The sequence below is a fragment of the Eleginops maclovinus genome, chromosome 2 (assembly GCF_036324505.1).
Source record: "Eleginops maclovinus isolate JMC-PN-2008 ecotype Puerto Natales chromosome 2, JC_Emac_rtc_rv5, whole genome shotgun sequence".
NCBI classification, from domain to species: domain Eukaryota; kingdom Metazoa; phylum Chordata; class Actinopteri; order Perciformes; family Eleginopidae; genus Eleginops; species Eleginops maclovinus.
In genome coordinates, this window is record NC_086350.1 from 1863944 (window position 1) to 1891942 (window position 27999).

At 40.2% G+C, this 27999-nt stretch overlaps 1 protein-coding gene across 1 annotated transcript; it reads right to left on the reverse strand.

Moving 5' to 3' along the window:
* Positions 1–1175: 1175 nt before the first annotated feature.
* aass (aminoadipate-semialdehyde synthase) lies at positions 1176–27757 on the reverse strand. Its single transcript, XM_063908067.1, has 24 exons — positions 27666–27757; positions 24740–24960; positions 23720–23896; positions 21830–21914; positions 20809–20876; positions 20565–20711; positions 19390–19468; positions 18183–18310; positions 17244–17392; positions 16087–16209; positions 15232–15343; positions 15024–15083; positions 14247–14314; positions 10884–11005; positions 9958–10087; positions 9758–9868; positions 9078–9186; positions 8304–8444; positions 7939–8106; positions 7727–7822; positions 6324–6439; positions 4837–4925; positions 3846–4022; positions 1176–3196 (listed from the first exon to the last, which is right to left on the reverse strand). Exons 2-24 carry the CDS (start codon positions 24956–24958, stop codon positions 3078–3080), a joined length of 2793 nt encoding a protein of 930 aa, XP_063764137.1. The 5' UTR covers positions 24959–24960; positions 27666–27757; the 3' UTR covers positions 1176–3077.
* Positions 27758–27999: the final 242 nt, after the last annotated feature.

Here is a 27999-nt window from a genome sequence, read left to right on the forward strand (position 1 = left end):
CTTGAGTAAAGTAGAAGTACTCAGATCTTGTACTTGAGTAAAGTAGAAGTACTCAGGTCTTGTACTTGAGTAAAGTAGAAGTACTCAGATCTTGTTCTTGAGTAAAGTAGAAGTACTCAGGTCTTGTACTTGAGTAAAGTAGAAGTACTCAGATCTTGTACTTGAGTAAAGTAGAAGTACTCAGATCTTGTACTTGAGTAAAGTAGAAGTACTCAGATCTTGTACTTGAGTAAAGTAGAAGTACTCAGATCTTGTTCTTGAGTAAAGTAGAAGTACTCAGATCTTGTACTTGAGTAAAGTAGAAGTACTCAGATCTTGTACTTGAGTAAAGTAGAAGTACTCAGATCTTGTACTTGAGTAAAGTAGAAGTACTCAGATCTTGTACTTGAGTAAAGTAGAAGTACTCAGATCTTGTACTTGAGTAAAGTAGAAGTACTCAGGTCTTGTACTTGAGTAAAGTAGAAGTACTCAGATCTTGTACTTGAGTAAAGTAGAAGTACTCAGATCTTGTACTTGAGTAAAGTAGAAGTACTCAGATCTTGTACTTGAGTAAAGTAGAAGTACTCAGGTCTTGTACTTGAGTAAAGTAGAAGTACTCAGATCTTGTACTTGAGTAAAGTAGAAGTACTCAGGTCTTGTACTTGAGTAAAGTAGAAGTACTCAGGTCTTGTACTTGAGTAAAGTAGAAGTACTCAGATCTTGTACTTGAGTAAAGTAGAAGTACTCAGATCTTGTACTTGAGTAAAGTAGAAGTACTCAGGTCTTGTACTTGAGTAAAGTAGAAGTACTCAGATCTTGTACTTGAGTAAAGTAGAAGTACTCAGATCTTGTACTTGAGTAAAGTAGAAGTACTCTGTCTACAGTGAAAGTAGAGAAGGTATTAGTTAACCTTTGTAACTTGTTTCTAAAACCTGTAAAATGATATTCATATTTGAGTCAGTAAATTATGGAGGCTGCAACGTGCCAACACAAAATCACATGTTTAATAAATTCCTTTTTAAAAAGCGAGTTATTAAATGAATATTCCTTTTTAAAAAGCGAGTTATTAAATGCTTAAATTGCATTGACAACTTTAGTGTGCCTTAAAGGGATGGATGAGATGAATACATTTGCGCCTTAAAGGATGGATGAGATACATTTGCAGTTAATAACTCCCACTTTCCATTTTCCAATAATCAAAGAACAGAAAGACTTTTATTCTTGTAACCATGATCACATTTTCATTAAGCAAAAAAATCTTCTACCAAAACAAGCGGTTACAAACAAATGTGCTTTCTTGTAATCATGAACGTCAAATGAAATATTAACAACAATAAAAGCGTGTTTCACCGCGAGGTAAATCAAAGCAATACTCGTACACTTATCTGCATTTGTGAAACTGTTAAACTGAAATACTCCTTTTTTAAATCTGCACTTTAAAAAGTCCCAGAGTCTATAATCAGGATATACTATTTTAAAAAATACATCTCAGGTGTGTATAAAATAACTCTTTGTTTTTTAACCATTTAAAGCATTCTACAAACCATTGACCACATCATGCCCAACAAAACTAATCAATAAATATTGCTGAGGTTGCAGACAATAAATATTCCGTCTTGGAAAACTTCACAAAAAATAAAAGCACTCTTTAAAACCAACCAAAATGTCCACCTGAGTCGCTGTTACTGATCAGAGTGACCCAATACATGAGTTAATACACATTTACAGAGCTCAGATTAATATCTTTTTCAGATAACATACATCAAGATCTGCGAATAGATTTTCCAAAAATAATCTCATGATTGAAATTTAAAATGTCTCCTACAAAGTTAACAGCAGCGCAGTTCTCTGTATGATTTCAAACAAGACACTTCCTTGTAAATCAGTCAGAATTGTACATTTTTTGGGTTGCAACGCTAATCGAGTGTTTACGGAAGAGCATTAACGCCACACCTGACTATTTTAAAGAGCATCAAAAACTCTGAATTCTGAGGAAAAATAGTCAATTCTGAGATTTTCTGAAAGAATAATGATATGTTTTTCTCACAATTAGGACTTTTTGCTCAGAACAAACAATGGTTCCCTTTTGATCAGATCTGTAAAAGAAAAGGATCCTCTTTTCAGGTCAACATGTGAATTTTCTTTTGAGATCTGACTGTTAAATAGTCTTTATGCAAAAAGTCAGAATTCTGAGATTTTCAGAAAAAAGAATGATATATTTTTCTCACAATTCCAAAGATCTGAAAATAAAATGCACGCCAGGCCCGGATCCTCTCGCGTAAAACCTTAACTTGTATTACCGTTATGTATTTCAGTTGCATACATACTGTATCACACATGAGCAGAACAAAACACAGATTCTGGTTCTCTAAAGAAACAGTATTGACTGATGATCCTGTACAAAACAAGCTGAAGTAATCACTAGCAGCGTTAATATTATTCAACGTTTTCATGTTGGACGGTTGGATTTTTACAACTTGTGTGTCCAGAGTCAAACTAAGGACACACTTCACAGTTTGAAGGTGAGTGCAGAGCTGGGTTTTAATGGGTTTTAAATAAATGCAGAAAGCAGATGCTGTTGGAAATCGTGGAGGGGAAAAAAGGACGGTTTAAAACATGGAACAGTTCATCATCCATGAGGATTTCTAGGAAGTAAAAGAGACTGCAAATAAAAGCAGATTTATGATGGAAGGCAGTAGTTTTACCTGATGAAAGTGTGCGTTAATGCCTAAAATAGTGTTTGATCAGTCAACATTTAAGGATCTTCACAGAAGAGCTTTTATTTTATGAAACAGCCGACACCTGCTGCCTTTCGATGAGCTTTTTGACCTAAAACCTACATTTAAATGTCCCTAAATTGAACTTCAACACAATAAATAATAACTTTAGGGAGTTTAAACTTTGGCTTTTTCCCCCCTTTTAACCGTTCACATATTCCCCCAAAACTCCATGAATCATATTTACTTTGTCATCGCCTGGCAGGTGAGTTAAAATCTAATTAGCAGAGTCTGATCCAGTTTAGATGAAGGTGGTGAAAAGGCAGCGGGTAGCGTGTGGACCTTATGTATGCTGGACAGTATAGTGATTAAAGATGGGCTCTACTCCTGAAGGTCGCTCTTGAACATGAAGTGAAGACCTTCCTCCTTCAGTCGGGCCAGCGCCGGCTCGTAGATTTCCTTCGTCATCGGAACCACGAGACCCTTCGTACTGATTTCACCTGCAGAGAGAAAACGCAGGTTCAATATTAAGGACACTAATGTATGTCTTTAGCATTGTTCCTGTGGTTTGGTGCACAAACCAGACCAAAAATAACACCAACAGTAGACACAGAAAAACGTACGTTAAAAGGGGCTTCATAGAAAATAAAAATGTACATAAGCCTCACTAAAAGGACCAGCTAACAAAAGACTGACAAGACAAAGCAGCATTAGCTTCTGAGACTAAAAGGACCAGCTAACATTAGCTTCACAGATTGAAAGAATAAACTGATGTTAGCTTTACAAACTGACAAGGTATGCATTTAACAAGCTATCACACCAACTAATGTTAGCTTGAAACACTAAAAGGACTAGCCAAAATTAGCTTCCCAGATTAACAAGCCAAACTAATGTTAGCTTCATAAAATGACAACCTAATCCTACATTCACTACCAGGACTAATGCTAACTAACATTAGCTTCTCAGATTTACAAGACAAACTATCACCAACTTCTCAAACTGACAGACCATATACAGTGGATAAAACAAACAACGGTTAGCGTCACATAATAAAAGGGTTAGCCAACAATAGCTCCAATGTGTAACTTGACATACTAAGGGTTAGCTAGTCCTTTACGCATGATGCGAGCATTAGCTTCACAAACTCACCATCAAGGACCATGCGAGCTGCAATGGCTGCTGGGTATCCTACGGTCTTGGCCATGGCGGAGAAGCCGTTGGGGGTGCCGTACACCACCAGGCTGATGTGTTTGGTCTCCAGCTCGCCGGTCGGGTGGCGAAGCCCGATATCGTTCCTCATGACGATCATGTCCCGCTCGCCCTCAGCTAAGCAAGAGGGAGAAGAGGAGAAGCCATTAAAATGTTATGAATATCACATTTTAGTGAAAGGACCAGCTCAGAGTCCTGTTGTGAACCTGGAAATGTTGATCACCACAACGTTTTATCTTAGGGATGTATAGTAGGGGTCCCCAGCACATAGAACCTGCTGTACGCTAACTTCACATGTTGGGAAATTAGCATAATTAGCATAAGTTGCATTAATTAGCATTATAGCTTATGCGGACAAGCGTAAAATAATGGCTTGACTGATTTGGACAATTCTGGAGTGGTTTTGGGGGTTATTGAGGATGCTGGGTCCATTTCTGACATTCTCAGGATCTAAAATGGCAGTTTTAATGAGAAAGAAGCCATATTCGTACTCCCTAAAGGCTCATTTTAATAATTTGTTGGTCGATTTTGAAGTTTTAGACGACTCTGGATCATCATATTGCTTTTTTTTCTTTTTCTTTTTTTAACTAAATGATCCACAGTTGAGGTAATAATGTCCATCTGGTCAAAAATCAGACCATCAAGAGTACAAATATGGCCACTTTCTGGTGAAAATGTCAGAAATGGATTCAGCATCCTCAATACCCTCCAAAAGTGTTGCTAATTCATGCTACTTATGTGAATTCACGCTACTTGCCAAACACATGCCAGTTAGCACCCGGCAGTTTATATGTGCTGGGGACCCATACGATACATTCCTATCATAAAACTTTGGGGTCCTCAACATCTCCAGGTTCACACAGCTTGAAATTAAATCACTTGGTGCTTGTGTTGTTGTGATTCTGGGAGGTAAACTGAGCTTGTGTCTCACCGAAGGAGAGTTTGCCTTCCAGATGTTTTGCCAGGGCAGCCAGCACACTGTCGGCGTGAAGCACCGACTCTTCGCTCAGCATCCCAAACCTGAACAAAAACAAGACTTTTCCTCACAAAAGAGTAACCTTCACAGCGCCGTTTAAAAAGCTCTCAAAGAAAATTACTCCGCGGCGGCCCACACATCCTTGGCTAAATCTAAAGAGATGAGCAGTTGCTTTTTGTCGCTGCTTTGCTGGTGAATTGAATAAATGAACAACAAGTCATTCAATTTGAGCTGCAAGCGCTTTGGCTTTTACCCTTTTAACTGCAGAGTATTTTCAACAGTTCACTTTTACCATCGGAGGAATGTACGTTTCAATGCCACCGCGGCCCTCTTTGCTTCGGAGCGAGTGGCGGCAGAACAATGGCGGCACGGAGCCTTGGGAAAAAGTTGATTTTAATTGAAGAGGTGGCGCGCTACACCACTTCACGCCTCCTCATTACGGAGGGGAAGTGTGCAGAAGAGGAGCAACCTCAGCCTTGTTCTGGAGCGGCCACGTTAACTTTGAAGCGCGGCAGACGTCAGAGAGAAATGCTGCTTTCAGGAAAGGCCTCACGGTGCTTCACAGTTGGAGTACTTTGTGTGGCAATGAACCTTGTAGATGTTCCCAACTCATCGTATTGTGAGCACTCTGGACCCGAGGTTACACAACATTGTTTTGTCTCCTCAATTGTGATTAAATGTGATTCTGCACAGCCGGGCGTCGATTCAGAGGTGGAAGAAGAACTCAGCAGAACCACAACGTAAAGATACTCAGTTACAGGTGAACGTCCTGCATTATAAACCAAAAGTACAAGTATGTATTCTGCTAAATGAAGAATCATTTACATTCAATGGTTGTGTTAATGTGCTGGTTTATATTTTATAGATCTGTAGTTTGATCAGCAATATTCTGTTTTTTGGGGGGGATTTCCCTTATATTGGTTTTAGTGCATGTAAATGGTCTGCAAGGGCTAAAATCCCCGTGTGTGTGGGAGTTTCTGATATGTCATTTATATCAATAATGCTAATCTGCAAGGTAGCAAGCAACTACTGCTTTAAAATGAACGCAGTGGAGTCGAAAGTGCAAAATACGGAGATGTTTACGTAAAAAATTCAATGTGTTTTTCATAATTGGAAGCACGGTGAATGTACCGTTACTAAATGTGTTGGTGTGACTGTCAAAGCATATTAAATATACGTTGTAGAACATGTATTTATAAGGTAAAGGGCTCGTTGTGTAGTTATTTTATTCATGTAGGTTAGGAACACTTCAGCTCTAACAGTTTAGAGCTATTCTGTGTTTTTCAAGGTTAACACTTTGTTGTTTTTTAAGGGGATTTTTTTCAGATTTGATCTTCATTTTAGGTGTACTGGACCTCCCGAGTCTCTCCTCCTATCTTCTGTACTTGGACGTCAAACAGTTCATAAAGTGTGAATCCCGAATAGTGTTTTCAGACTCTCACCATCTCAGCGTTTCCATGGCGAAGTCGTCTTTCCCGATGCGTTCGTACACGGCTTCCTCGAAGGCTTCGTCGGAGACAGAGGAGGACAATCCCATCTGCTTACAGAGGAGCTCTTTCTGCAGGGAGGACAGATCAGTGTCTCCTTACATGTTTTTACCTCTTATACTTAAAATGTCTCAATCCTGAAAGTGTTGTTCAGCTTCTGGTCTGTCTCCTCAAGCTCATCTGTGTCTCCTTGTTTGTCTCCTAGCTCCTTTTAGGCTCCTAGTCTGTCTTCTGTTGAAGCTCTTCTCGATATCGTTCTTAGCTCAAAGTTTGTTTTAAGCTAAAGGTTTGTCTCCTTCTAAGCTCCTATTCTGTTTCCTAAAGCTCATTGGTGTCTCCTAGCTCCTTGTCTTTCTCTTAAAACGTGTCTCCTAGCTCCTGTTGGCCTCCTCGTCCGTCTCTTCAAACTGATCTTTGCTCCTATTTAGTCTCATTGCTCCTCTTTAGCTCCTATTCTGTTTCCTCACTCATTTTTCACTCTTAGTTGGTTTCATAAAACTCCTTTTCAGCTCCTAATCTGTCTCCTAAAGCTTCTAATTTGCTCCTTCTTTGTCTCCTGGCTCCTCTTAGCCTCTTTATCTCCTAAAACTCTTCCTAAGCTCCTATCATGTCTTCTAGCTCCTAGTTGAAAAAAAAAGCTATTTTCTTAAAGCCCACTCTGTCTTCTAGTGTCTCCTGAACCTCATCTGTGTCTCCTAGGTTGCTTCCTAATTCTTTTTAAGCTGCTAATCTGTATTACATGGCACCTTTTAGCTCTTCTCTATATCCTTCTTAGGTCACAGTCTGTTCTCTAAGCTATTTATTAGATCATAATTTGTCTCCCAAAACTCCTTGTCCGCTCCTACTGTTTCCTAGCTCCTTGTCTGTTTCCTAAAGCTAATTTGTCTTGCGTAGTTTGTCTCCTAGCTTCATTTTAGGTCCTTGTTTGTCTCCTAAAGCTCATCCTTGTCTCCTATTCTCTTTCCTAAAGCTAAATTGTGTTTCCTAGCTTGTCTCCTAGCCCGTTAGCATTCTTGTTATCTCCTAGAAATAATTTAAAGCACCTAGCTTGTTTCCTAGCTCTTTTAGCTCCTGATCCGTATGTTAAACATGAAGCTCCTAGTATGTACTCTAAAGCTCCTCGTTAGCTCCTTCTCTGAATCTGATCCTCATCTCCTTGACTGCCTCCTCCTCCTTCTCTATTTACACACAAAGATCTGACACTTTAGAAATGCCTTCAGGATCCAAGGCAACATGTTTCTCTTTGCATCTTTCGGATAAACGAGCAGCTATTGAAAGTAATACTCTCCAGAAGAACACACTCCCGACAGTGAGAAGCATGGAGTGCTTGTTTTAGAGGATCCTCAGAGGCTTCTTACCCAGGAAACAGGGGGGGAGGTGGGCAGCAGGACGGGGCACGGCTCGCTGTTGATCAGACCCAGCTTCACAAACCCACTCATGGCCTTGGTGAAGCCCTGTGGGACAGACAGACACTCATTTACAGGGACACCAGAAACTACACACACTGGTCGGGGGAAACAAGATAAGAATGTGTGTGTGTGTGTGTGTGTGTGTGTGTGTGTGTGTGCACCTTGAAGCGCAGTGTCCCTCTGATCAGTGTGTGTGCCGTCTGGATGCCGTACGGCTCGGCGTACTTGGTGCTGTCTCGGTTGGGGAATCCCTCCAGGTTGAAACCCGGGAAGAAATCCATGGAGGTGCTGGACTCCATCAGAGAGCCGCCGGCCGGGATCTCCACCACCTGGACACACACACACACACACACACACACACACACACACACACACACACACACACACACACACACACACACACACACACACACACACACACACACACACACACACACACACACACACACACACACACACACACAGTTCAGTGTCTCTGTGGTTAAACACACACATTAGTAACCTCTGGTGCTCTGATTCTCCGCACCTCGTTGTCCTGCAGGAAGATGGCGGGGCTGATGGTGTTGAGCAGCACGCCGTACGGACTCCAGCTGAACTTGTAGCGGAGAGGATTGTCCGAACACTCGGGAGCTGGGAGACCGCCGCAGAACGAGCTGTACGACTCCACCTGACAGACGACATTAAATATGATTTCCCGTCATTTACTGATCAGCTTATCGTCTTTAAACCGTCTGAAGACGGTGGATTGGAACGTGTCTAAGTGAGCACAACTAACCGGTGACACAGAAATATAACCCATTACAACAGAAGGGAAACAGTTATTGTACAAAAACATTAATAAATGAATGGAAAAAAAGGGAAAGGGACATTTTGTAGTTTCAAAACATATATAATCCAATGAATAAGAACTACAAGTTTAACGTTGAATGTGCCGCCGGGGATTCATCTTAATGTTAGAAACCATAGCATCTTGGGGGAAATTATTAGCAACGACAGCAGGGAAGTTCTTTGGGGAATCGAATATTTATATTTTAAAAGCGCTCGTGGATAATGGATTTACTATTGTGGTTCTTCCCTGTATTTTTTTCACTAAGACACACTCCAATCAACCATCTTTTATACGGCAACGCGGTCGGACATCTTAAAAGTCTGACAGAAATTAAGCGGTGTGAACAATGTGGACCGTCAGTGTGTTAAACGGATCTATTTGCAACCAGGAAGCCTCTGTCTGCATGTGTTCAAACAAGCAGTCGTGTGTGTGTGTGTGTGTGTGTGTGTGTGTGTGTGTGTGTTGACTCACCGTGCAGCCGTCCGCTTTAGCCTTGTCGATACACTCCATGGCCAACATGTGATCGATGCCGGGGTCCAGACCCATCTCGTTCACGATGGTGATGCCCGCCTCCTCCGCACTGACACACACACACACACACACACACACACACACACACACACACACACACACACACACACACACACACACACACACACACACACACACACACACACACACACACACACACACACACACACACACACACACACACACACACACACACCATTTTCTTTACCAAACTTCTGTTTTGTTTTCATCGTTTCATTTTCACTAGTTTTCTGTCACCGTTTTTATTGTAATTGCTCCAAGCTTACCCTGGTACACTACAGCAAAGTAACACATCTATTTGTCTTTAAAGATGCTCCCTCGCTTCAAATCAAATATTCAGTCAGTAATTCATCATCATTTTGAGTTAGAATTAGCAGTAGCAAGAGTAAGAAGCCCTTTGGTTTTCCTTCCTGAGTCCATGTAGCTCATGTGCTATGTCTAGAAGCTTTGGTTGTTATGTTGGCCTTGTTCTTACGTCCGAGGACATTAAAAAAAACTGCTAGACTTGACTTTTCTTAGTCCCCGACTGTTCTTGGGAGTGGGAAGAGTGCATCTTATGTACTGTGTAGTTTCTTAATAAATGTCTCCCGTTTCCTCACCTGCTCGCCAGCTCCTTCATGGCGGGGCTCAGGTAGCTGGCTGTCACCATGTTCACCTTCCTCTTGATGCAGTGTTTGGCGATGAGCGGGTGGAGAGAGTACGGCAGCATGCTGAGGAGAGAGGAGAGACATGGCTCTTTAAAGTAACCCCTCAGAGCCCTGATGGCAACGTGCCTTCGAGAGGGGATAGGAGTCAGTACCTGATGACCAGGTCGTGGTCTTTGACCAGGGAGTCCAGGTGTCCCTCCTGGCTGCCGGCGTCCAGCATGACGGGGATGGTGTTGGGATATTTCTCTGCCAGCTCCTCCGCCTGCCGCAGCATCATCGACGCTGAGAGATGAACCATGAAAACAGTCAGTGGACGAGCTAATATTCTATCTTATTGGACATTTCCTTTCCAAAGTTAATAATAATAATAAATCCCATTTATATAGCGCTCTTTACGGTACTCAAAGACGCTTTACACAGTGCCCTATCAGAACTATGCAAACAGATCATTTATTCATCTATACTAGGGTTCAAAACAAAACAGAGGTCACAACAAGAAGAAGAAGGTGGGAGTTAGGGGGTGAAGGCTAGTGCAAAAAGGTGTGTTTTTAGTGCAGATTTGAAAGAAGAGAGGTTTGGGGAGACTTCGAGGTGGGAGGGAAGCGAATTCCATAGGGAGGGGGCAGCAACTGAGAAGTTAGACACTGTTTGCATCGTCTTTCATAAAACCTTTTGCACTCATTACACAATTATGTGAACATATTTTAAGGAGCCTTTTTTACATAACTTTCCTAATTAGTCACATTTTAGGGATTTTTTCCTGTTATTTTTATAGCATTTTAATGTGTTTTTTAATGTGGTTGGTTGAGGTTGTGATAGGATTGCTTTTTTAGTCCATTATTTCAGAAAATGGTCCGTCAGGTTCCTTTGGAGATTTGTCCCCTTAATTACTTTAAACAAATATATTTTCTGACCATTTTTCATATCTTGTTTTCAGATATTTTTAGGACTTTTTTCCACATAATTTCCAGTATTTTTCCCATTTTTTCAAACATTTAAAAAACTTTTTTTTAAAATGTGTTTTGTATATTTACAATAAGAATAATTCAGAATATTACTGCTGTTAAGAGGAACCCACCCACAGTGACCTGAGTGGTCTTATCACGGGTCAAATACTCCACCACGGGTCCGGAGACGTATCCAGAGCCGAGCAGCAGAACCCGCCTCATCCCGGTCTTCTTCATGATCTGAGCTTTCTCTCTGCAGGACATCAAACACACACACTCAGACACACATCGTACAAACTGGATCATTTTGGATAAATTAGACTTTCTGCACCAGTTCTGAATTTGATGATTGAAGAATTGTGTTCACCATGGAGGAATGTGATTGATTTACAAAGCTTTTGCTTTAACCTCCAAAACATACACATTTAATACATTTGGACGAACAACGACGATGGAAACACCACAAAGAAAGCCATGATTTAATTTAAATGATCTGTTTAACATTTCTGTTAGGAAATATAGTAAGATGAAAATATGGTTAACTAAACAAACAAAATGATGAAGATGAGGCCTGATGCACGAGAGGAAGAGGAGGAAAAAACGGGATAGAAGAGGGGAGGAAATAAATACATAAAAAGTAGAAACACGAGAAAAGTAATCTGAAATAAATGGTTTTTCACACATAAAATCACCGTAAACCAGGTGTGGATGTACGTGAATACATAATATATACCGATTTATATTTATATACATGAATCATAATGTGCAAAATTGACATACGTATTTATTTGAATGCTTAGTAATTCAAATATCTATTTACATTGCACTTAAATATTAATAATACAAAAATAAATAACAATAATAATAAGATAAAAAATATAAATATATATTATTCAAATACATATTAAAAGTCTTGTTAGTATTTTATTATTTATTATTGTATTGCTATTTTAAATAAACCCTTAAAGCACCCTTTTATTAAACAATTATATAACTTTCATTTTTGGAATTTATATATTTTTGCTTGTTTTAATTGTCTTTTTTCCGCATATTAAAATGTTTTTGTGGCGTCTCTTTTGCACTTTCCCTCCAAGCATGTTGAATTGTATATTTGCTGTATGTTACTGTTCTATATAATTGAACCTGGCCTGTCTTCCACTGTCAAAAAGCACATATGTGACGGCAGTGAGATTAAATGACCAGCAGCTCTCCCTTTAATTACACCGAGACGTTTTCTCCAAACAACCGGACTCACTTTAAAAGTCTGTGATTCTGCACGCTGGATTATCCTCACACCATAACAACAATAACACCATAATGAAGGCATCAACCCGAGTGACCTGTGGCATTAATATCCCACCAGCCAAACGCACCAACCAGCCCGGGCCTCCCCCACAGGGGTCAGACCCCCGGACTCGTTAGCGGCGCGCTAATTGGACACGACGGGCATGAGGTCCGACATGAGGTCCGAGCGGCAGCCAAGCCTCGGCTTCTTAATTAAAAAAGAAGAAAAGGCAGACGTGCCCTCAGGAGGATCCCTCCCTCACTTTACATATCTTAAAGGAGCCAAACTCATCAGGAGGATTAAGATCTGTAGCATGGCTTGTCTGGAAAAAATAATACTTAAGATCAATTAGGAGGAGAAACGTCTTAGAGGCGCCCTAAATATGAGTCTCGAGGATAAATCTGCATTAAATATGAGAGATCGTAATCTGAATAACCAAACATTTTTAAAGGTTAGGGACTCCAAGAAGATTTGAGAAGCTCATTTAAATATCTCTTAAGAGCAGCAGTGGTTGAATCTAAGAGGTAAAGGATGCTAAGTGTGTGAGAAATTAATCAAAGCAGATTAAAAAACATGTATAAATGACTAGGAAACAGAAAGATGATGAGGGTGTCAAGAAAATGATGGACATGCAGATGAACAACAATAAGCCTCCTGTTTTGTAAAAAGTCAGAAGAGAAGATCAGTTTCATGTCTGAGCGTCCGGTGCAGTGTTTAGCCTAGCCTAGCTTAGCACAAAACATGGGAAAACGGCTAGCCTAGCTCCTATTAAAAGTAATTACCAGTCAAATTGTATCATCCAGACGAATGAAAGCCACCTTGAAGGAGCTTTGTAATATAATAAAGGGTCTCAGTATTTGTTTTCTGATTAACTGAACCCTAAAACACAAATCGGGTCGCTAATGAGACGTAACATTTGTAATCTAGAAAGCTAACGATGCTAAAGGAATAACAGTAAGAGTGCACAGTCATGCTAGCAAGTGTGTGGATGAACCAAAGCTGTTAAATTTCAAATTTTTTAGTGACTGAAACGGTGATGGTTAGCTTAATATCCTATTGTTTTATGTATGTATTTTTCAATATCTATCTATACCTTTTCTGAAACACTTTCCTCTCTGTGGGACGAATAAGATTTTCTAATTTGAATTGCTAATTCCACTTTTCATGCCACACTGGTTCAGAACAAGTCCATGGAAAAGCACATCTGTATTTGTATTTAGATACTAAACAATCCATATGTATTTATACTGTTGTGGCTCATTAAATAATACAACACAAAAATACAATAGCTTTAAAATAAAATTGTGGAAAAGAGATTACAGTGTGTCCTGCCAAATCTTGTCCAAAGAAAGCAGCTAGCATTAGCTCTAAAAGTGGCCGAATGAAGGTACACAATAACTTGGATATTGGTGAGGTTGTTGCATAACTACTTGGATGAAGTATTGAATGACATGTTTTATATATTTAATATTTTTAGAGTAAATTATACAGTTTTTGACAAACAGAAATATTGTTTCCTGGCTTCACATTTTACGGGGAAAATCGTATAACTATTATACGTGATATAGATTTAACTGCCAATGAGTGTGACTTTAAAGCTATTTGCTAAATCGTGGTCCAACTGTTGTCTTCTTTAGTCATACAAACTGTCAGAAACTCCTTATTTCTCCATGGCTCAAAAGAGCTTTACGATTGAGAGAAGGTGGATTTTTGTTCTCTTTTAATGGAAAGATGCTAGCAGTTTCCCCCCGCTTCCAGTCATTGTGCTAAGCTAGGCTAATCGCTCCACATAAAACCAACAGATCGTCATCTTCTCATCTGACTTTTTGGGGTTTTTTTGTGAGAAGAAAAGAGGGTTTCTACCGCTCGATAGCAAAGGGTCCACCGCCTGACGTTGGTTAGCACTAGCACGCTAGTCATGCAAGGTGTTAGTGCAGAGGCAGGTTCGCAGAGCGGCACCAGAGAGGCTGCAGGACGCTAAAGGAGGTTAGTCAGAGAGGGAGAACAGCAGAAAGACTATAGCAGAAATATTACCTAGCTTTACATCAGAACATCATCCATACATTGGTTGCATTAACTCAATAGAGCAGTCATTTTTAGACAGAAATACAGTATACACACTATAACACATGCTATATATTTTACAAAAACACACCATATACACTTACTCTATAACATACCGACGGTCTCAGTGTGAAATGAGTCTTACCTTCGTTCTCGTAGATTGTTTATGTATTCAAACTTCGGGGTGAGGACTCCGTTTGAGGTGATGACGGCCTTTAGGTGCAAAAGAATTACATAAAATATTAGTATTTTCAATCAAGGGTTTGTCATAAATAAAGGCGGTAGGTAATTGAGGAAGAATAAAAGGCATTCATATTTCTTGGCTGTATTTAAAGCAATACTCCTACGGACGTGTATATTTTTAAGAATAGGATACAGAATAAATGTCCAAAGGTTTATTTTTTTACCTTTATTAAAACCACTTCTTAAAACACACTTTTAAACAATTGCTTTTTTTGTGATTTATTTAATTTAAATATATTTATTTGTTTTGTGTTTTTCTATTTCCCTTATGTTCCATTATCATTTGTCTTCTCTGATATTTATTGTTGTCTTTATTTTATCTTGAATTTGTTTTACACCATTATTATTGATATGTTATTTTTTATAATAATTATTATACATTTTATTTTTATTTTCTGTATTTTTATTTTGATTCTTTACATTTAATTGCATTTTTATTTAGATAATTTAAGGGTTTTATTCATGCAGCACAGAGGCTGTCGTCAGCTGGAATAGATGTTACTTACTATAGACTCTTTAAGTTTATCAGGTGACTATTGAGCGTATTATTAAAGTGTTAAATTAACCCATACAAACATCTACATCTTGCCCTACCTACCTCTTAATTCTCAAGTTGAATTTCAACATGTGTAATAAAATGTGCTCTTATCAATTAATAGGGAGAGTAAACATGACTTACGTCTCTGACTTGCGGGCTGAAGTCTTCCTCGTCCAGCGGGCGGGTGGCGTCTGATGGCAGCTGATGATGACACAACACCACATTTAAAATCCGTCTCCATTCCCCGCCTGACACCTGCTGCAGCGCTGTCTCCCAGAGCAAACTCAACCAGAGGACGGACACAAACAGAAACCTTTACCCTCCTCACCAAACACCCAGGACACCTTACCATCTCCCACAGGTACGGGAAGAGTCGGTCTCCGAAGTACTCCGTGGCTCCGATGGGGAGCTGAGCGGGGAGGTTATCGATGGAGCACATCAGAATCCCGTTCCCTTCCACACTGCGGGACAAGGAGCGTCAATCCTTTACAACTGAGATTCAGCATCAGTACCTTATTACCATAAACCACAGCTGTATTAATTATAAGTAACATGTTGTAGAAAGTGCATATTTTACTCTAACTTCAGATGTTTATTTAGATTCCGTTTTTTATTTCTTATTTATTTATATTCAAAAGTCTTTATTTTATTTCATCTTTGTGTTGCACATTGTTCTTGTAGTTGTTTCAAATATTTTTATATATGTTGTATTCTTATGCAGATTTCACTGAAACTTTACTGTCTATATAAATTTACTTTATTCAATTTTATTCTAACTTTTCTGGAACATTTTCTTTAAACTTCTTTAGTTTATATAAATGTATTTATTTTTCTATTTTAATTGTACTTTAAATTAAACTGTAATATTATATATATTTTTATGGATATTCTATTTTTTTATTTGAGGTTTATAGAGATATCTTCATCTATGTTTAACTATCATTTCCTGTTCATATAAATCTTTACATTTTATTTTATGTTTTTTTAAATGATTTCTTTTTGTGGATATTTTACTTTTTTATGTTCAATTTATTTTTCTATAAATATAATTATTCCATTTCATTTTTTTAACTTTCACTTTAATGTTTATAAATTAATATTAATTTATTTGGATATTCTATTTATCTGTATTTTTTCCCCCAGTTGCAGCAGAGCCTCAAGTCACTGACAGCCTGCAGCTCAGTGAGAGGTGGCATCAGATTACCTGTCGTGGTCCACGTGCTGGTCGGCGTCGTACATACAGAAAGGCTTATCGATGGTGGTGCACTCGTTCATGAAGTCGATGGAGCCCCCGGTGTCGGCGGAGATGTCACAGATGGCCAGCAGTCTGCAGAAAGAGACGAGGGAACGTGTTCAAGAGGTCAGAGCGACAGGCTGAACTGTCCCTGTGTAAACAGGAGCCCAGATAGGGAGTGACCTCTGACCTCTGTGGAGATACAGCAGCCTCAAACTGTGTGCATTCACTATGGCAGACATTCAGCCGTCAGGGAACCACATTTAGAGAGGTTAGGGATATTTATTCATCTGTCACTGATGAAAATATAGATTCCACGAAAGGCTGCACAATACACTCACAGGAAAACGTATGTATTTTATACGTCTGTAATCTCCTGCCACAAAAGCATGATTAAATACAGCCGGAGGACTAATCTATATGTTATTCAGCATGAAGTGTTTCAGAATCAGAGTCAGACATCAGGGTTGGCAGAGGTCAAAGAGAAGAGAAGTTTAAAAGAAGCTTAGCATCAAAATGTCTGCAAACAGCTTCCTGTTTCAGTGTCAAGTGCACAATAATGCCTTTAACAAGCTGAATTCACTGGCGACGTGTTGATTTAGCAAACTCTTCTTCAAACAGAAGGTTATCATGAGTTTAGCGCTGTTAAAAAGTCATCTATAAACATCATAGACTGTGCAGGATAGGGCCCCTTTAATCATAACACTGAGAGACCATTGTGCTTCGGTAATGATTGAGGGTCAATTAAACTTTTAAGGACTAGAAAAACTCATTCTAAGCAGCATTAACGGTGTCAAAGGTTTCTTTTTATTCCTGTTTCAACGTCCTCCCTGCACAAAGCCAGGTGGAAATAACTCATTAATTATGTTGGGTTAATTGTTAGCTTTATGGCAGTGTATCTGTGTGCAGTAGCTCCTGTTATCTCGCTTGCGTTTGCACAGGACAAATTAAAACGAGACAACAGCCAACCTCTTATCTCAATGAAGGCAAACACTCTAAATGACCTGATAACACAGGAGGGGAACAGAGGCGAGTGGAGCAGTGAAACACTGCAGGGTATCTCCAGGTGACTCTTTACAAACGGAGAGGGGGATTTTCAGAATAAAAGCCCAGCTGGATGCTCTTACTTGTGCGGCAGGTGCGGCGCTCCCTCTGTGGCCGGAGGCGACCTCTTCAGCGGCCGGATCAGCTTCTGGGCGTCAATTCTTCTGAGCAGGCGAGGGGTGTGGGGGTCCCAGTAAATACCGTTGATCAGGCAGGTGGTGTAGGGCGCCACCTGAAGAAGAAGAAGAAGAAGAACTCACTTTTACTGGAGTACGCATTTGATTGCAGCTCTTTATGTAGGAGAGTATTTTTAGACCGTAGGATGTTTGAGGATGCTGTGTACATTTCTGACATTTTCAGGAACAAAAAAGGCAGATTTAACCGGAAAGTGGCCATATGTGTACTCTCTGTGGGCTGATTTTGACTACCATGAGCAGCGTTGCGACCGATTGTAGCCACGATAGCACAAGATGAAAATGATTACCTCTACTGAGGACCATTTTTTTTCAAATCGTTAAGTAATCTGTCCAATCCAAAAGATCCAGAGTCCTCTAACGCTAAAATTCATCAACATCAGCCAAAGAGAGGACAAATATTGGCATTTTCTGGACTGAGCAACCTCAATAACTCCCAAAACCACTCCAACCATTGTCTGCGTAGGCTATAATGCTGATTCATGCAACTTATGCTAATTATGCTAATTGCCCAGCATATGCAGGTTAGCATCCGACAGTTTCTATGCGCTTGGGCCCCCTACTATACATTTCTATGACAAAACATTGGGGTCCTCGACATCTCCGGGTCCACAACAGGACTGAGCTGGCAAACAGACCCGTGATGAAAGTCAACACAAAGTGAAATGAGGTCACAGCTCTGAGGAACCTGCCACGTGTCGTTTGTTCTGAAAGAGTAAACACACAGTGTGCCGGGCAGCAGCTGTTTGGACTGAAATAGAGGAGGGGGAGGGACAGCAGCAGGTGGGGAGGAAGGAGGGGGGTGGGGGGGGGCAGGGAGAGACTCACACTGGTCCTGAAGTTTGAGGTGTACAGCTCCGGGTGGTCCTCGTACTCCATGGGGTCGTAGAAGCCGTCGCTCTTCCTCATCAGGTGGTGATGGCGGCTCAGGACGGTGGCGTACACTCGGGACATATCTGACAGAGGAGAAATCCCATTGGGTTTTTGTTAAGGGAAAAAAAAACCTTGGAATACTTTTGGAAACACTAACAGGAACAGCAGAGGAAGACAGACAGGGAGTACGTCCACTTCTCTTAACTTGCATCCCTGCATCCCTCACTTGCGTCTTCTCCTTCGCATTAGTCCCTCCCACCAGGGATGCACGGAGAGACGCAAGGAAACCACGCAAAGACAGAGGAAGCAAGGAAATGAGCTTTAAGAGCAATGGGACGTCCTTTTCTCATAAAGCGACGTCCGTTTGTGATGACGCTGGTACAGCTGGGTCGTCTGACAGCAGCCAGCTCTGTTCCCATTTCATTCACACACACAAATCCCCCTCCCCACCTGACGCCTCTGTTAGTTCACATTTGTATGATTTGTTGTAGACCCAAATACATTTAATGAAATCAGAACTCGTTTTCAAAATAAGATAAAGCCATTCTCAAAAATGTGAAACGGTAAAGCTGTTCCTGCAGACAGATATCAAATCCGTCTCTGTTCATTTTATTGTGTTTAGAATAATAATGAATTGGAGATCATGAAAAAGGTTTCCAATAAATGAATAAACGGATCTTCTCCACTTTGTTGTTCAGATACAGAAACTGAGGAGTGATTCCCTGAGTTTCATGTCTTCACTCTGCTGCTAAACTGCTCTCAGGTTAAGAAGCATCAGATCAGTGCAAGTGGCCAATCAGTGACGGATACACAGTAAGGGGGCGGGGCGAGTGGCTGAGGATTTCACCGGAGGATGGTCTGGTGGTTCCTCAGTCATCGCTCCTCGATCCTCCGGAACAAATAGGCGCCACGGGACGCTCCTTAAGAAGGCGCACACAAATCAACTTCCGGTGAGACCGAGGAGCGAGGAAAAGACAAATAATAGAAGTGAGATCTACCCAGGAAGTAAACACTAAAGGGAACAGCAGAAGAAGACAGAAAACCTCAATCAGCTCTGCCGTCATTTTAAGTTATACCAACTCAGAACACTCCTCGGCCCTGAGACTTCCTCCGTGGACGCGTTATCAGCCGCTCGACAGCGATAAGCGCAGGAACGTCTTACCTTCTGTTTCAGAGACGTCCTTCAGCTCGTGAGGCTCAACGTATTCAACAGGAAGCTCGTTCAGGATGTCCTGGGCTCCCTGCAGGAAGAGCAGAGGATATCAAGTCAAATATCTCACTGATGATTATGGGACTGCTCAATTATTATTATTTGTCTTTTATCGTTTCTTTGGTAGGGACAGATACAATATACATTGACAGACTGAAAACAGCTATCCGATGCAAGTATGCTTATAACGAATGCTAGTTTGCAACACTCGTCCCTAGAAGGGCTTTTATGGAACTAGGAAATTACAACAGTGAGGTAAAATAGAGTTGAACAGAATACAGCAAGATACAATAATGCATACATTAGAAACGTTGAACCCAGACATGGGAACATGTTTGTTGTTGGATTAACCAGGATCTGGTAGCTCTCTTTAAAGTGGTGAAGTTAGCAGCAGATTTCAAGTGATCAGGTAGCAAGTTCCAGGACTTTGTTCCTTTCACAGAAAAAGCTGTCTGAGCAAAAGATGTTTCGCAGAATGGGGCCTTAGAGTTGCCACTAGAAGCTGCACTGCTGGATCTGCCGCAGCTCTGTAATCTCTGGATGTATTTGCAGAGAGACTCAGGAGCAATCAAAGCGTTTTGGAAGGATGTTCTGGCTCCAAAACTCTGTATCCTTTTCCTGATTCCAAGACTTAACAACAAGTACAATATGAATATCTGTCTTCTGGCAAAACACAGAAAACTCAGTCAGTGGCCAAACAGATAAACTGTCATTGTCTGGCCTTAGAGAAATGTACCTATGTAATAAAGGGGAAGCCTGATACTGTGTATAAAATATGGGGGATATTTCTTATTTTCTTATGAAAGGAACTAGATTCAACTTTTTTGAAGTAGTATGCAAGACATGATCAGATAGTAAAGCTTCTCGTTAACCATCTTTGTATTTTACTTTTAAGATTTTTTAATAACTTCACATAAATGTACACAATGTTTACATATGTTCGATTTGTTTTCACAGATTTCTGAATGGTTTTGAGTTTCAGTGTTTTTTTCTTCTTCAGGGGGGTATTTACATTTGGGTTTAGTCTTTGGCTGGAAGAAAAACTAAAATGAAAAGAAATAATAATAAAGATATTTGTCAAAATTAATAAATGGTATTCTTTTGACTTTTGTTTAACCTTGCTGTACCTTGGAGACGTTCCCGGTTCCGGTGAAACAGAACGTCACAGGGCCGATGGATTTGGGCATGAGGCCCATGGAGATCTCATACCCACAATCCCTCACGGCCTGGATGGCCTGGCTGACGCTCCGGTAGTTATGAGCCATGCCGATGTGCTGTGAAAGGAGCACAGAGACAGGAAGTGAGGGGAACAGGAAGCTGACTTTAAGGCCAGTTGTGTAAGGATGAAATATCTGATGAAGGATTTCTTACCATGAAGGGAGTGTGGTGCCCGAGAGCCAGGAAGCGCAGCCCCAAACCGTGCAAGATGTTTATCATTCCTACGAGGAAAAACATATTCACACAGATTAAATCCCACCTTCTTTTACCGAAATTTAGGAACACATAATTCTGGATGTATGCAAATACAAGTGCAGTTCATGCAGCATGCCTATGTTGGACTCATCTGAGGAATACTTCACACACATAACACTCGTTTTTTCAGTGCAGTTATCCACCCTGCATGACCTTGAATTTGTGCAGAAACGTGTTTTCTTCACATGCTTCCAAGGTAGCAAAAACAACCCAAATAAAAAACAGTCTCTGTTTACTTCAATTCACCAAGAGATTTATCACATCTTTAATTCTTACTTCACCTTTGAGGCATGCAAGAAAAACAAAGAGTTCCTCAAAGATTCCAGAGCAACACGGGCGAGGTATTAATACATAAGTGAAAAAACAAGAACCGTATCCCCAGAAACTCTGAAGTCTTATCATTTCATATCTCCTGTTATATATTTCTTATTTCTGCAACTTCCATGCACTATAACCTTTGTCTATTGCACTACTTAAAGTGTGTTTTCACTTTTTATTAAGTTTGTTGCATTGAAAGGTTTTTATTGCCGACCACCACGCACTACCTATTGTGCATACGAGAGCAAAGCCTCTGAATCCCTTTCTCGTCCCGTTAGGATGTATAGAGAATATCGCCTCTCAGTTTGATCCAGTTGCTTTTTATCTGCACCTTGAGCGGCTGCATTTACAGAGTTTCGCGATCCAAAGTAAATATCAAGATAGAACAATGTGTGGCAGGGAATTTGTTGTTGAGCAAGAAGAAGCGGGAAGTGGTTTTGATAGAGCAGTTCTGAAGTTGATTCCAGTAGAATTCTTACACGTCTCAGCTGGTGCTTTATCAGCTACTGATTTTATCTGCAGCGACAGTTTCTCAACAGCTGCTTCTGCAACAACTCTTTCACAACAACAAATAGATACAGATGGTGAAATATATTCATACCTGCCACACCGGCCCACTGCCCGAACGCTACGATCCGGAAACCGTTAGCATCCACCATCTTCTCGTAGTCGATCAGACGAACCTCCTGAGGAGACAAACGTTTGTTTTGTTGCAGATTTTGAAAGGTTTTATTGAAGGAACAATGGACAGAGATACAACAACTAGATCTGAGTCACATTCTGCATTTTTGGCTTCAGTAAAATGATGAAAGAGCCTTCGTACTTTATTCTAAAGACAGGACCAGATGGCTGTCTTGTTCATTTGAAGCTTCAGTTTATTTCAAGTGATAAATTAAAATGAATTCCTCCAGACTAGCTTGTTTTTAAATGGGTTGATTTAAAAGAGACGAGGATAAAATGAGTGCAGATACGCAAGAATGTTTACTTTGTTCTGACTTCAGTTATATACTCCATTGGAGTTAGAGTCCCTTTCAAACTGTTTTTAACCACAGGCACAAATTATGATTTTAGAAACAGATTAGAGCAGAATATTCTTTATATTAAAGCCTGTTGTGCATTTTGGAAATATTCACTACGCTCTGGAGTCCTTCTAAATATATGGATCACACAAGTGTGTATAACACTGCAGGCGCCACCAGAACGTAATCCTACTAATCACAATAATATAATACCTGTTTCTTTATGCAACTGTGAGCCGACAGCTGCTCAGCATTAGCAGAGCTCTTTTTTCACCATTTGGTTCTTTATAAAGACAGTTAAATCAACATGTAATGAATGCATCAGGCTCGTATTTGGCTCCCTCTGAGTGTGTCTCTATGGGTCTGCATTGAGCACATCATTAACATACTCTACTGTGATTGGTCCTGTGCTGTGTGTCGAGTCACCTCACAAGGTTACAGCAGGGGTGTGGTCCAATTTCTCAACTCTCTCCTGTTGACACTTTAAGTCTCGCCACCTCCTCTTCCTTGCTTCATGCGTTCCTGCATCAACATTTCCTTAAGTACCCTGCAGTGCTCTCTCTCCAGTATGCTAATGTAGTTGTCTTGTAAATGAGGAATGATGCAAAGCGATTACGCAAACCAGGATTTTCCCAACAACCTTTCTTCAGGAACTGAATCTAGCAGAAACCAGCCGCTAAGTGTTTCGACCCCAAACACTCAGCTGCTTCTTTCATTTTGACACTTCTGCTCTGTGAGGAGTCAGCTGATATAGACACACACTAAAAACACAAAAAGTTCATAAATCTGTGCAACAATACAAGGTCGGGGGGGTCATTTATTCAAATAGCATACTTAAAGAGGCCCAATTATGGATTTTGGGGAGTTTAAGTGCATGTAAATGGTCTGCAAAGGCCAGGAGAGGACTCTTTAAAGTAGAGACACTACATACTGATATACACTTGAACATCAGCAGGAGAGGACTCTTTAAAGTAGAGACACTACATACTGATATACACCTGAACATCAGCAGGAGAGGACTCTTTAAAGTAGAGACTCTACATACTGATATACACCTGAACATCAGCAGGAGAGGACTCTTTAAAGTAGAGACGCTACATGCTGATATACACCTGAACATCAGCAGGAGAGGACTCTTTAAAGTAGAGACGCTACATACTGATATACACCTGAACATCAGCAGGAGAGGACTCTTTAAAGTCAGAAGGAACTAGGTTTATGCAATGAGGGAATGGAGTTACGCAAAGCAGGGCTTTCCCAGATGAGAGCTTCAGGAACTGAGTCAAACAGGAACTAGCTGCTAGAAGTCTGGTTTTCTTACATTTTGAATCGATCATAGCCTTTCAAAAGTGTCTTTAATGGTAAATCTATTCTATAATTACTGCAGTCCTAGTGCACCACAAACCTCTCTACAGTATGAGGTTGCTGTGTTGGGACCAGGACCCCTGCAGGAGCTCTTTTGACAGCCTCACCTTGTTCAGCAGGTCCTCAAGCAGCCCCATGTTGGCCTCCTGAGCCTTGATGGTGTGGGAGAAGAAGGCGTACGTCTTCCTTGGTATTACATTCTCCTCTGGCGGCCGCTTCACCCCGATGATCAGAGACGCTTCGGACAGATCCTCCTGCACCACGGCGCCCGCTCTCATGTAGTACTGGATAGAAAGCACATGTTCTACCACAGCTCCAAGAAGCACCAACACTGACATACAGTTGTAATTAGGACATTAAATAAACAAGACCTGAGGTAATTTGATCCACAGGGGGAATTGTGACATCATCAAGAACTATTTAAATGAGATAAACACAAAGAGAATGAGAAATAAAATGAGCACGCAGGCCCAAAGTCGCTTACTTTCTAAAACTAGAGGAAATAAAATCCAAATACTCGGCCTGTGATGCATCATGGGAACATTACGGGTTTTGTGATGAGGGAAGATATTTACTTAAGTTTTATATTCAGCATTTAGGAAACACAAACATTAGCTAATTGCAAACACACACGAGCAGCGGGAGTGGTAATAAAGCCGCAGTAATAAAAATAAATAGGATATTAAAAGTTTTGATTAAAAAACAATTGTGTCAAATTAATTTTAAAATGCACTACGGTACCTCCTGCAGCCATGTCCAATATTTATATATTTAATTTCATTTAGACATTATTGAAATATAATTTAGGTAAATGTATTAATTTACATCTTTTGAAGAGCATGCCTCTTTAAGAAGCAGCAGGTGGGTGTTCTTCAGATAGAACCGTTTATTTAAAATACTACATTACATATTTAAATTTGATAAACTGGTAAGTGTGTTAGTGCATATTTTAATTCATTTTAAAATATATTAAATAATATTAAATAATGTAGGAATGTTCTATAATGGTTGAAGTATAAAGAAGTGTATGTGTAAGATATGTTACTTATTCTACTGCCACACATTCACATGTGTAATCGTGAATAGCACACGGTCAAAGGACAGTTCCTCCGGGTGTCCTCGCTCACCTTCTCGTGGATGGCTCTGCGGTTGGACGGCTGCAGCAGTACTTTGACTCCGGCGTTGGTCAGCTCTTTGACGTGTTTGGGGGCGAGCGGCGCCCTCCTTTCCCAGGGGTTGATGTCCTCGCGGCGGATGGCCATGACGGCCCGGTGGTGCTCATAGCGCCGCTGAAGCGAGAGGCAGCGGCGCGTCCTCTGACCTTGGTGACTGAGGAGTCTGAACATGGCTTCACAGTTGAGGCGACAACAGAAAGATTAGTCATTTTCAGGCAAAGATGACAGAAAATGCTGTTTTCAACCTCTCAGATATGGAGATTTCCTGCTTTTTATGAGAACTATTAACTTAGATAACATAATATTCATTTAAGTGAACCCAATTTGGGAAATTATTTTGTCGCAGCAGCATGTAAACATGGCTTTAAACATGAATTCAAAGTAAACAATGCTTTAAAATAAACAAAAACAGTCAATTATTCATAACAAGTGAGATATATCTATCTATAAAGTGTCTCTATCAAATATATAATATAAATACACAATATAAGTCAGAATTCAGTGTAAAAGACCAACCTAAACCACTGTGAAATGTATTTTAGGATACTTTTGGAGTCAATAAACAGACAATTTCATGAAAATTGATTGACAACAAATAATCTGCAGATAAACAGGTTTTAAAAAGAGAGAGTAGCTGCAAGCGCGGAGATGAAGGTGTGCTTCTTCGCACCATGCATTGTCTGACAAAACAGCGCAGGAATAAAACTCAGGGGGAAATGTGAGGGAGAGGTCAGAGGTTGAGAACAGTTTGCTGGTGGGAGACAGCTGCTGCAGGAGAGGTGTGTTCAGGACCAGAAGAAACGATGAAACTGGAATAAAGTTAAACTACAACAAACAAGTTCAACTGCTGAGGAAACAAAACACACCATGAAGGGTACATGCACAACAACAATTACCCAAGTGTTTGACTGTTTACAATCTGAACGTTGACACCACTCTGATCAGCGTCAGTTAGCATAGCTTAGCTTAGCACACATAGCTTCCCCGTGTAAATTGCTTTACACTGGTTTGGGTACAGATTAAACCCTTAAGATATTCATAAGTAAGCTTTACAACTCTTCATGGTTACAAATAGTAAGAACATTTCTGTTGAATTGTCATAGGTATGTTAGCAAAGTAGTTAAAACCATTTAAAAACGGTACACATTTCCCACTGTATGAAATTGGCAAATTCATGCATTTTCTCTGCCTGTGAAACTGTAAAGAGTTCTTTATAATGTGCATTACACATGGTAAATACAGAGCAAACGCATGTTGTTTAATTCACGTTTCCACCTTCATTATAGCCAGAGTAAAGCGCTAATGGAAGCTGGACTTTGTTAGTGTTGTTGGACAGAGCCAGGCTAGCAGTTTCCCCCTGTTTACAGTCTTTATGCTAAGCTAGGCTAGCTTCATACAAGGCAAGCAGAAAAAGGTATCAACAAAGATGCTCTTTAGAGGCCTTTGAAAAGAGACTGTTTAAAAGCTTCCCTTCAACCGTAGGAAGTGGTGCATAGCAACGAAGTACATTTAGTCAAGTACTATTTGAGGTACTTGTATTTTACTTGAGTATTTCCATGTTACGCTACTTTATACTTCAACTCAACTACAATTCTGAGGTAATTGGTGTACTTTTACTCCACTACATTTATTTACTAACTTCAGTTGCTAGGCAGATTAGGATGAATGATGGTAAATATAATCTCCCTTAAATCAGACTGTAGTTCACCTGCAGTAAATCCAGCAGCTACCCTGCAGTATACAAAGCCATTCAAACTAGCTGCACCTTTACCAGCTCTGAGAACACTTTAATGATCAATCATTATAAAACATATCAGAGATATTATTCTGAAATGGACCAATCAGACAATGACTACTTTTACTGTCGCTACTTTAAGTACATTTAGAGGAGAGTACTTTCTACTTTCACTGGAGGAACATTTAGAATACTTTTACTGTGACAGAGTATTCCTACACTCTGGTACTTCTACTTTACTCAAGTACAAGACCTGAGTACTTCTACTCAAGTACACGATCTGAGTACTTCTACTTTACTCAAGTACAAGATCTGAGTACTTCTACTTTACTCAAGTACAAGATCTGAGTACTTCTACTTTACTCAAGAACAAGACCTGAGTACTTCTACTTTTACTCAAAAACAAGATCTGAGTACTTCTACTTTACTCAAGTACAAGACCTGAGTACTTCTACTTTACTCAAGAACAAGATCTGAGTACTTCTACTTTTACTCAAAAACAAGATCTGAGTACTTCTACTTTACTCAAGTACAAGACCTGAGTACTTCTACTTTACTCAAGTACAAGATCTGAGTACTTCCACTTTTACTGAATAACAAGATCTGAGTACTTCTACTTTTACTGAATAACAAGATCTGAGTACTTCTACTTTTACTCAAGTACAAGACCTGAGTACTTCTACTTTACTCAAGTACAAGATCTGAGTACTTCTTTTACTGAAGAACAAGATCTGAGTACTTCTTCTTTACTGAATAACAAGATCTGAGTACTTCTTTTACTGAATAACAAGATCTGAGTACTCTTTAAAGCGGTAATATAGATCTCTTAATGGGAGCCTTCTTTAACACCGTTGTTAATAGGAGTGCAACAGGTACAGGTGTTTAACCGTTATACAAACATTCACTCACAGTAAACTGAACTAGAAATGATGACAGAGCCAGTCCTGACTCACTCTCAAAGGTGATATAATGAGTAACAAAGTGAATGGAGTTTGGTGCAGCTTTAACCTCCGGCTGCAGACCCATAGGTCAGATCCTGGATCAGATCCCTTTAACACCCCTCATGTTTACACTATAATCGCACTCATTGATCCTCGGATCGTTCAGCGGCTGCGTGTGGAAAAGTGTCCGGGTCAAACTCACCTTTTCTGACCGGGCTTCAGTTCACCACGCCGGCTCCTGGAGAGGGAAAAGTGAGGAAGGACCTCCGGAGAGTCACACAGAGGTGATCCTTCCGCACGGTAAAGTAATCCGTATCCGGGCAGACTTTCAAAATAAAACCGAACAGAACCGTTAAAGGTGTTTGACATTTTATCAGAGAAAAGCTTTCTGTGAGACGTTTTAAAGGAGGCTGATTCATGATTTGTATACAAGTAATCAAATCAAAGTGTATTCTTTATACATTATACTCAGAGGTGGGAGAAGTACTTAGATCTGATACTTGAGTAGAAAAACACTCAGGACTTGTACTTGAGTA

Excerpts from the sequence above, each read along its gene's own strand:
- aass (XM_063908067.1), bottom strand. The coding sequence starts at position 24,958 with ATGTTCAGACTCCTCAGTCACCAAGGTCAGAGGACGCGCCGCTGCCTC. Across the intron at positions 18,311-19,389 it reads GGACGTCTCTGAAACAGAAG|ATATGTCCCGAGTGTACGCC; the intron begins GTAAGACGTTCC and ends CTCCTCTGTCAG. Across the intron at positions 4,023-4,836 it reads GGAAGGCAAACTCTCCTTCG|CTGAGGGCGAGCGGGACATG; the intron begins GTGAGACACAAG and ends CCTCTTGCTTAG.